Source organism: Notolabrus celidotus, chromosome 5, assembly GCF_009762535.1.
Source record: "Notolabrus celidotus isolate fNotCel1 chromosome 5, fNotCel1.pri, whole genome shotgun sequence".
In the NCBI taxonomy this organism is placed as follows: Eukaryota; Metazoa; Chordata; class Actinopteri; order Labriformes; family Labridae; genus Notolabrus; species Notolabrus celidotus.
The window spans coordinates 39,022,406-39,033,499 of record NC_048276.1 but is presented as its reverse complement, the minus strand read 5'-3'; the positions used below and the strand labels follow the sequence as shown (position 1 = coordinate 39,033,499).

General features: G+C 42.1%; 1 protein-coding gene across 1 annotated transcript; it reads left to right on the top strand.

Annotated features, from left to right (window-relative positions):
• The first annotated feature begins 301 nt into the window (after positions 1-301).
• On the top strand, positions 302-9,480 carry LOC117812349 (zinc finger protein 501-like). Its single transcript, XM_034683048.1, has 2 exons — positions 302-660; positions 7,933-9,480. The coding sequence occupies exons 1-2, from the start codon at positions 468-470 to the stop codon at positions 9,264-9,266; spliced, it is 1,527 nt and encodes a 508-aa protein (XP_034538939.1). The 5' UTR covers positions 302-467; the 3' UTR covers positions 9,267-9,480.
• The last annotated feature ends 1,614 nt before the right edge of the window (positions 9,481-11,094 follow it).

The following is an 11,094-nucleotide window of genomic DNA, read 5'->3' as shown; positions in this document are numbered from 1 at the left end:
GCGAAGCTCTGGCTCTCCGCACCTCCTCACATGGTGCTGCCTTAACCACTCTGCAACTTTTTATCTTGAAATCAGATTTGGATTTTTTTCCTCAACATTCACAATTAACTGTTTTTAATGTAATTTAAATTTGAGAAGAAATTCAAAATGTCAATGTTAAACTGGACATTTAAACTTTTGTTGAAGTGCTTAATGAAAGTAATCTTCCTCCTCTCAGTGTTCTTCCTCTCTCCTGGTTTTAATGCCCTTCAGTTAGGTTATTTATTACTTCAACTTCAACAAAGTTCTCTGACTTTTATTTTGAAACGGACAACACTCAACCGGAAGTACTTCTAACTGGAGCGCGTGACTCTGTTTTTTCAAAATGGTGACTGGTTGGCGCGATAATTCTGTCTGAGTGTTTTTGTCTTCATGGTAGAGTTTAAGGAAGTTTGATAGAGAGCTAGCTGTGTTTGTGAGAGTTTAAAATGTCTAAAGTCCACACACTGAGAGGTTTAGTGAAGCAGAGACTGACTGCGGCTGCTGAAGAGATATTTGAGCTGTTTGAAAGAACGATAGCAGAGTACGAGGAGCAACTTAGTCGATCAGCAGAGGAGAACCAGCGACAACAGAAACTACTGGACGCTGTTTACAACCCGGAAGTCCGTTTACACAGAGCAGGTCTGTTCTCTCTTCTTTTATCTTCTATGAACTTAAACAAGCCGCTTTACAACATGAGGGCGGCTCTATTCTAAGCTTTACGGTCATTTAATGGACGGTGTTGTGCCGAGAAACGCCTGCCCGCCGAGAATTGCATGCACCTCGCGGGAACGCGATTATTCAGCTTCATAGCATATTACATGTCATATATCTGTAAATATTGGACGAGAAAAGTCCAACATATGAGCCGAAGACATTTTGGGACTCTAAAGAGTCCGAATAATAACTTTATAGGTGGATGCATTTTTCGGCAACAGCTATTTTTCTGTCTGCCGAAATATGCATCCACCTCTAAAGTTAGTTTTTGATCCTTTGTTGAGTCCCAAACTGCTGCTAGCTCATATTTTGAACTGTGTGGATTTATTAGTTACAAAAATATGACTTGTTCTTTTCTCTATAGCTGAATAACAGGTGGATGCAGATTTCAGCAGACATGTAAAAGAGGTTATCGTTACATGTCTGCTGAACGTCTACACTACAGCTGTTTAATGAAACCCTGTGATTTTTAGTTGCTTGTTTACCTGTCGGTAGTGATGTTACGAGATGTGCCGAGGCTTCGAAGCGTGTGTCGAGTAATGGAGGGGGCGTTTCCGTGAAGCGTGTATCGAGGCTTGCTTCATTGAGGGGAGGGGCCGAAAATGATGACGTCCGAAGCCTCGCTACCCGGCTGTACCATGTGACTGCTTCGGCAAGTGGTTCAGATTTTGCTGCGAGGTTTGACAGCCATATAAACCCCTCAGGCTCCGTTCAAAATGTGGGTGTTTGATGGAGAGTTGCGGTCTGTTCAGACTTCGGATAGAGTTTTGATAGTTTGGACACTAGAGTTTGGACAGCGTTTATATAGTTTGGAGAGTTTAGAGAGAGAGATGGTTTGAAGATTTAGGAGTGAGAGGAGGACAGGTAAGATGGAGCCAGCTAGAAAGAGGGGAGTCAGGTGCGGACCTGTTGCGACTCTGGTGCGGTCTTGGCCTAATGGTTAAGTTGCACGCCTATGATATAATTGGCCCGGGTTCTAGCCCAGCCTGCAGCTTTTTAATTGCATTTTCCCCCCACTCTCTCCCAGTTTCTACACTGTCCTCTCCTCTATAAATAAAAGTAGTCAAAGCCCAAAAAATATAACTTAAAAAAGAAAGAAAGAGGAGGATTTCCCCTGTGTGGCAACATTTTGATTTAATAACTCCTAACTCCTAATAACACAAGCATATTCAGTGCCCTCTTCCTAGTTCCACAATCACTTTCACTGTCCTCTGCCTGCTTAAGCCAATTCCATTTTCCTAAAGTGACAGAAAAATATAATTACACAACCTGCCATATCATATGATAATACCATTTTGGGAAAATGTACACACACAGAATACATTCAAAAATATTTGATCATACACATATATGATAATTTATGTACAGAAATTATTTGGTCATACATTTTTTTGTAATTCATAGTCATTCCCATAACAGACACAAAAATTCAATGCATCACACATTATGTGGTTAAGATCCAGCTGCTTGTAATGATAAACCTGGCCAGTAGGTGGTTTCGTGTGCACATGAAGCTTCGAGTAATGAACCCTTTCTCGAACCAATTGGCTCAAGTGGTTCGAAGCCTCATGAGGCTTCATCTCACCATCACTACCTGTCGGTGTTGATAAATGCTTAATGATACAGTGGGCTCGATTACCACAGAACACTCTAACACAGCTAAATTCAATAGATCATCATGGTTTTGAGTTTTCTGCATTGAAATGAAGTGACTCTGTAGTGGAAGTCACTGCATTAAAAACAGACATGACTCTGTAGTGGAAGTCACTGCATTAAAAACAGACATGACTCTGTAGTGGAAGTCACTGCATTAAAAACAGACATGACTCTGTAGTGGAAGTCACTGCATTAAAAACAGACATGACTCTGTAGTGGAAGTCACTGCATTAAAAACAGACATGACTCTGTAGTGGAAGTTACTGCATTAAACACAGACATGACTCTGTAGTGGAAGTCACTGCATTAAACACAGACATGACTCTGTAGTGGAAGTCACTGCATTAAAAACAGACATGACTCTGTAGTGGAAGTCACTGCATTAAAAACAGACATGACTCTGGAGTGGAAGTCACTGCATTAGAAACAGACATGACTCTGTAGTGGAAGCCACTGCATTAAAAACAGACATGACTCTGTAGTGGAAGTCACTGCATTAAACACAGACATGACTCTGTAGTGGAAGTTACTGCATTAAAAAATGACATGACTCTGTAGTGGAAGTCACTGCATTAAACACAGACATGACTCTGTAGTGGAAGTCACTGCATTATAAACAGACATGACTCTGTAGTGGAAGTCACTGCATTAAAAACAGACATGATTCTGTAGTGGAAATCACTGCATTAAAAACAGACATGATTCTGTAGTGGAAGCCACTGCATTAAAAACAGACATGACTCTGTAGTGGAAATCACTGCATTAAACACAGACATGACTCTGTAGTGGAAGTCACTGCATTAAAAACAGACATGACTCTGTAGTAGGGGTGTGAAAAAATATCGATATGGCAATATATCGCGATACTTTGACCTCCAATATAAATATCGATATTTCAACTCTTAATATCGATTATTTGTAAAGAATAAAAATTTATATTTTCTCCGAGTTGGACCTAAAATATGACTTCCGCACCTCCACTGCGGTAGATGGCGCCGAAGAGCTTCTCCGCTGTATGTCCCCGCGGCATTTCCTGTAGAGGCAGTCAGAGCGCGCAGGTAAAGGGAGCCAACATGGCTGACAAAATAACAACACCTGCACAATTTAAAGCAGACGTTTGGAAGCATTTTGGCTTCCAAGTTAGAACAGGGAGCACAAACAGTGAGTTAGAGAAGGGAAATGCCGTTTGCAAGCTCTGTCTTACTTCCGTGAAATATAGTGGGAACACCACCAACTTACGGTCTCATCTTGCAAGACACCACTCGGATGTATTATCACAGCGGCAGCCACCGAGACCTGTTGAGGCGAAGCAAACTACGCTGGATAACTTGCTTCCATCTTTATCACCTCGTGCTCAGCGGATCACGGAGTCGCTCGTGCATTTTATTTGTAAAGATTTACGGCCGTACAACGTGGTCGACAACGCCGGCTTTAGGTGGATGGTGCAGACTTTAGAGCCGCGTTACAAGATACCGCAGCGGGTCCACATGGTAAACACCGCTGTCCCCAAGATGTACGAGGAGGTAAAGGAGGCCGTAAAAACGTCTCTTAGCTCTGCACAAAGAGTGGCCCTGACGTGTCATGGGTGGACGTCCAGAGCCACCGAGTCATATGTGACCATTACGTCCCACCACATCTCTGCAGAATGGGAGATTGTTTCTCATGTTTTGCAGACGAGAGTTATGCATGAGAGCCACACCGGCAGTAACATCGCAGATTTGCTTCAAAGGGCAGTGGAGGAATGGGGCTTGCAAGACAAGGAGCCAGCCATCGTGACGGACAACGCGTCAAACATGACCACCGCTGCACAGCTAGCTGGTATGCTACATTTCAAATGCTTTGCACACACCCTCAATTTAGCATCCCAGCGCGCACTGAAGTTGCCAGCCGTCCAACGCTTGCTAGGAAGAGTCAGGCGCATTACCACCTTTTTCCGACGCAGCACCATAGCCAGCCATGTGCTGAAGCAAAAACAAAAGCTATTGAATCTGAAGCAGCACAAACTCATAACTGACGTTGTTACCAGGTGGAACAGTGCTCATGACATGTTGCAGCGCTTTCTTGAGCAGCAACCCGCTGCCCTGCTTTCCAATGAGGTGAGGAGGAACGAAAAGGATATCAGCACTCTCAGTGAGGCCGACATTACAGCTGCTGAAGAAATCGTGGCTGCTATGAAACCCACGAAGATTGCTACCGTCGCCATGGAGGAAGAGAAAACTCCAACACTGTCAGCAGTTGCACCAGTCCTTACACATCTGATCCAAGAACTCCAGGAGAGCCCAGGTGATTCACACATGACAAGAGAAATAAAGTCAGCTATATGCCAGGATCTTCAGAAGAGGTACTTAGATGAGCAGAGGGAGACTCTACAACTGTGTGCAGCTCTGGATCCCAGATTTAAGACCATGCCTTTCCTGTCGGAGGATGAACGCCAGGCCGTCTATAAGAGAGTCATCACAGAGGCTGCAAGGTCCCAAGGACTGTTTCAGGTAAGCTAAGCTATGTCAGTGAACAATAGACTGCTTTCACAAAGATAAAAAAAAAATGTTTGAACATTTTTCATAGAAAAGCCTTTGAAAAAACAGTTGATAAAACAATTAATTGCATACATCTTAAATCAAATACTTGGTTTAAATGAATAAGTAAATGCTGATAAACATTAGTAAATATTTATATTCAATTAACAAATTGTGAACTTTTTAAAATTTGGGCCTATATAATTCACTAAATTTCATGTGATGCTTTCTCTTTTTTTTTTTAGCAGAGAGGGGTTGGAGAGGATGATACGGGGGAGCCACAGACTCAGACTGATGGAGAAAAAGAAGGAGAGAGGGATGCAGGGCTGGAGGTGCCAGATGAGGACAAAAACAACAGTCAAGGTCCTGAGGAAGAGGACAGCTCTGTAGCCACATCCACAACTAAGAAGAGATCCTTGAGGGGAGAGAGGGATTCTTGTGGCCTTGCTGACCTTCTTGGTCAAACATATGCTTCAGGTGAGAGTAAGACATTTGAAATGAGTTTTTCTTCCTCTCCCTAGGGGAGCAAATGCTTTTGGTGGCCTTATAATATTTTGCAGGGTAATTTTTGATTTTTGGGCAATTTTTTGTCACTGTTCAGGTCCTGCAAAGAAGCTAAAGACACCAGATATCCAGGCAGCGGAGGAGATGGGAAGATTCAAGGAAACAGCTCCAATGCCAATTACAAAAGGTGCCAATCCACTGACCTGGTGGAAGGAGCATGAGTGCGAGTATCCCCTCCTATCAAAGCTTGCAAAGAGGTATTTGTGCATCCCGGGAACAAGTGTCTCTGCTGAGAGAGTTTTTTCTACAGCAGGGGACTTTATCACCGCACAGAGGAGTGCACTCACTCCAGAACACGTTGATCAGATTATCTTTCTTCACAAAAAATTTGAAAACCAAAGAAGTCAAGTACAATTAGTTGGCACATCCAGTTTATGTACACTACACTGGGAATACTATTTAAGTTGTATTTATTTTGTTTACAAGAATACCTTGTGCACTTTATTTCCCTCATACTTGTGTCTGTTTTCAATGACATAGGTCACTTATGCAATATGTATGCACAGGGTTTTTATTTTTTATGCAGTCTATTCAGTTCAGAGACAGTGTCAAGATGAATATGTGAATTGTTTTAATTTATTTTTGTGAAGTCAGTAACTCAAAGCACTTTGTTCCTCATGTTCTCAATTACAGTGTGAGCTGCACTGCAGGTTAGGATGCTTTCAGTGTGTTGTTAAAGGAAAAACAATAATAATGTTTTCTTTAAGCATTAGTTTAATGTCACAGTAGTTTAAGTGACAAACTTTATGCACTTTGTTTAAGTTAAGTGTATGTATGTAACACTGCATTTGACATTCAGTATTTCAAAACAATAAAATGGAAAAGTTGTTTTAAATCGAATAGTTTTGACTGAATTTGTCCTTTCAATTTTGAGTAATTGTGTGATTTACATATACACCATCTCTATTTTTTTTCTAAGTTAATTTCGCAATATATCGCAATATATCGCAATATCGTGATATATCGTGATACTATCGTATCGTGATGCATATCGTATCGTGAGGTTCTTGCCAATACTCACCCCTACTCTGTAGTGGAAGTCACTGCATTAAAAACAGACATGACTGTAGTGGAAGTCACTGCATTAAAAACAGACATGACTCTGTAGTGGAAGTCACTGCATTAAAAACAGACATGACTCTGTAGTGGAAGTCACTGCATTAAAAACAGACATGACTGTAGTGGAAGTCACTGCATTAAAAACAGACATGACTGTAGTGGAAGTCACTGCATTAAAAACAGACATGACTCTGTAGTGGAAGTCACTGCATTAAAAACAGACATGACTCTGTAGTGGAAGTCACTGCATTAAAAACAGACATGACTGTAGTGGAAGTCACTGCATTAAAAACAGACATGACTCTGTAGTGGAAGTCACTGCATTAAAAACAGACATGACTCTGTAGTGGAAGTCACTGCATTAAAAACAGACATGACTGTAGTGGAAGTCACTGCATTAAAAACAGACATGACTGTTGTGGAAGTCACTGCATTAAAAACAGACATGACTCTGTAGTGGAAGTCACTGTATTAAAAACAGACATGACTCTGTAGTGGAAGTCACTGCATTAAAAACAGACATGACTGTAGTGGAAGTCACTGCATTAAAAACAGACATGACTGTAGTGGAAGTCACTGCATTAAAAACAGACATGACTCTGTAGTGGAAGTCACTGTATTAAAAACAGACATGACTCTGTAGTGGAAGTCACTGCATTAAAAACAGACATGACTCTGTAGTGGAAGTCACTGCATTAAAAACAGACATGACTCTGTAGTGGAAGTCACTGCATTAAAAACAGACATGACTGTAGTGGAAGTCACTGCATTAAAAACAGACATGACTGTAGTGGAAGTCACTGCATTAAAAACAGACATGACTCTGTAGTGGAAGTCACTGCATTAAAAACAGACATGACTGTAGTGGAAGTCACTGCATTAAAAACAGACATGACTCTGTAGTGGAAGTCACTGCATTAAAAACAGACATGACTGTAGTGGAAGTCACTGCATTAAAAACAGACATGACTCTGTAGTGGAATTCACTGCATTAAACACAGACATGACTCTGTAGTGGAAGTCACTGCATTAAAAACAGACATGACTCTGTAGTGGAAGTCACTGTATTAAATACAGACATGACTCTGTAGTGGAAGTCACTGCATTAAAAACAGACATGACTGTAGTGGAAGTCACTGCATTAAAAACAGACATGACTCTGTAGTGGAAGTCACTGTATTAAAAACAGACATGACTCTGTAGTGGAAGTCACTGCATTAAAAACAGACATGACTCTGTAGTGGAAGTCACTGTATTAAAAACAGACATGACTCTGTAGTGGAAGTCACTGCATTAAAAACAGACAGGACTCAGTAGTGGAAGTCACTGCATTAAAAACAGACACTCAGTAGTGGAAGTCACTGCATTAGTTGTTCATGTCACCTGTGTTGTTGTATTTCAGTGTTTCCTGCAGACGCCCAGCAGCTGTTGGAGATTAAAGAAGAGGTTCCCTTTGAGCAGCAGGAGAGGAGCTCCAGTCCAGACCAGGAGGACCCATCAGATCCACCACACAATAAAGAGGAACGGGAGGAACTGTGGATCAGTCAGGAGAGAGACCAGCTTCAAGGACTGGAGGAGGCTGAGACCAGCAAGGTCACATTGACTCCTGTCCCTGTGAAGAGTGAAGATGATGATGGAGAGAAACCTCAGCCCTCACAGCTTCATGAAAACCAAACTGAAGAGAACAGAGACACAGAGGGTTTGAAAACAGAAGAAGATGAAGAGGAACCTCAGTCCTCACAGCTGTCTCAAATACAAACTGAACAGATGGAGACAGGAGCTGACAGAGAGGACTGTGGAGGACCAGGACCAGACAGGAGCAGGGATCCAGATAGTGAGGTCACGACAGAAGACTCTTCTGAAGCTGAGACTGAAGACAGTGTTGATTGGGGAGAGATGACAGAACATCAGTCAGGGCTAGACTCTGTGAAGCAGAGAAATAAAGAACGAAAAGAGACAAAGAAGAAACCACACAGCTGCTCTGAGTGTGGGAAAACATATAAGGATAAAGGACTGTTAGCTGAACACATGAGGACTCACACAGGAGAGAAACCCTTCAGCTGCTCTCAGTGTGGGAAAAGGTTTTGCAAGAAAAGCATATTGAACGGACACATGAAAATTCACACAGGAGAGAAACCCTTCAGCTGCTCTGAGTGCGGTAGGGGATTTCTCAAGAAACGAGATCTTCATCGACACAGCATAGTTCACAAGTCAGAGAAACCCTTCAGCTGCTCCGAGTGCAGGAAAACATTTAAGGACGGTAGGAATCTGAACCTACACATGCTTACTCACAGTAAAGAGAAACCCTTCAGCTGCTCTGAGTGCGGGAAAAGGTTTAACCAGAAAGCTAATCTTTCTAGACACATACAGATTCACAAGTCAGAGAAACCCTTCAGCTGCTCTCAGTGCGGGCAAAGGTTTACTCAAAGCAGATATCTGATCAAACACGGGCATATTCACAAGTCAGAGAAACCCTTCAGCTGCTCTCAGTGCGGGAAAAGGTTTACTCAAAGCAGATATCTGATCAAACACAGGAATATTCACAAGGAAGAGAAACCCTTCAGCTGCTCCGAGTGTGGGAAAAGGTTTAACCAGAGAGGGAATCTGTCTAGCCACATGCTTCTTCACAGGGAAGAGAAACCCTTCAGCTGTTCAGTGTGTAAGAAAAGATATAACTACCACAAAGGTCTGCGCAGACACATGAAAGTTCACTCCGGAGAGAAACCGTCGAGCTGATCTGAGTGTGGATAAAGATTTACTCTTCAAGGGAATCTGATCCTATATCACTCTTCTCTTTCAGACACAGAACATGACCCAAGTACAGAGCCTCAAAGGTCGTTGGTATTTGAGTCTCAAACACTTTGCCAAGTGTACATTTTCTATTTTCAAGGTTTTATTTCAAGGTTTCAAACATTCTGGCAGACATCTCACGACCCCCCATTTGTGTCTTGTGCCCCCCCCCCCCCCCCCCCCCCCGGGGGGTCCCGACCCACAATTAAGGGGCAGGGAGGATAAGGGACACTTGAAAAAACAGTTAAGGTAAAATATACTTTTTTAAATTCTCAGATTAAAGTCTGAATTCTCAGATTAAAGGTGACATATCATGCAAAATCGACTTTTTAATGGTTCTCTACCTGAAATATGTTTCCCTGGCATGTCTACAAACCCCCCGAGAATGAAAAAAATCCATTCTGCCCCTGTTCTGATTTCTCCACCTTTCTGTAAATGTGTGTGAAACGAGCCGTTTCAGACTTCAGTGTTTTTGTTACGTAACAACAATATCCGGTCTGTCACGGAGTCAGAGCTCAGAGCTTGTTCAGCCCATAGACTGTATAAAATAATACTGAATCCCTCCTCTGTTTTTCATTACCTGCACACATGTGTGCTAACCATAGACTGTATATAAAAATGGACAGCGTTGCTCCGCCTCTTCCCGTTGTACAGTTCTGAAGCCAAAAAATCCCTCTCCTGGGCGCTGCCATTGTGCAGCCAGAGCCTGTGAAGCCTTTGTAATAAGCTCCGCCCTACAGCGTAACGTCACAAGACGCTGTGTGTCCTTTGAAGTTTCGTTCTACGGCGGCTGTGAATCAAAGGAAACCCGGAAGAAAAATTCAGTTTTTTAACCTCTAATAACTAACGAAAAAGAAACTTTTCAGAAAAAAGAGGCCTTGAACACAAAACAGTCAAATACTAACTACATATCACCACAGCATACGGATGTGAGAAACATTCATACCATGTGTATTTATTTTTTAAAGTTTGACTGACAGATTTTTTTACCTATACTGCAGCCAGCCACCAGGGGGCAGTCACACTGCTGAAATCCTCACCACCAGCCACCGGAACCTCTCCCTTGGTGCTAACAAGGAGCTTAGAAGGGAGGCATGCTAGTTGTAGGCTGTCTTAATAAACACAAAGGTCGGTTTTACTCCCCACGTCTGCAGATTTGAAGATCTAGTGGATGATTTTTATTTGTCATGGAAAAGTGCTAGCGCTAGTTAGCATAGCTACATAGCTACATGTCGTAGCTGTTGCTGTGTACCAAGACACACGTCGACATGCTGACAAATAAAACAACAAGAAACACTAAATCTGTGACCAATCCTTCAGAAAGGTCCTGCTACAGGCGCCTCTCCGTCAGGATCAGATTCTGGATCAGATTCAGAGGGTTGAAGTAACGTGATCTCTGAGCAGCCGTGTATATTCAGCCAACATGTAAACATTAGATCAACGTGCTGGACAGCCGAGGGCACATCCACTTCCTGAGGGGGCGTGGTCAGAGAGAAAACCAACTGTTCTGAGGAGGACTGAAGAAGAGGGCATTTCAGGCAGACCAAAATCTGATTTCAAAGTGTTTTTTTTGAGAAATAAACTTTAAAGACATGTTTTGGGGACCTCTTAGACCAATATATATTGATGAAAAAAGCGTGATATGTCCCCTTTAAAGTCTAAATTCTAATTTTAAAGTCAGAATTCTCAGATTAATGTTTGAATTCTAAGATTAAAGTTAGAATTTTCATATAAAAGTCAGAATTCTAAGATTAAAGTCTGAATTCTCAGATTA

What these genes read in the sequence shown, in the direction of transcription:
- LOC117812349 (XM_034683048.1), top strand. Translation starts at nt 468, where the DNA reads ATGTCTAAAGTCCACACACTGAGAGGTTTAGTGAAGCAGAGACTGACT. An exon ending in AGTCCGTTTACACAGAGCAG is followed by an intron (nt 661 to 7,932) that starts GTCTGTTCTCTC and finishes GTTGTATTTCAG; the next exon opens with TGTTTCCTGCAGACGCCCAG.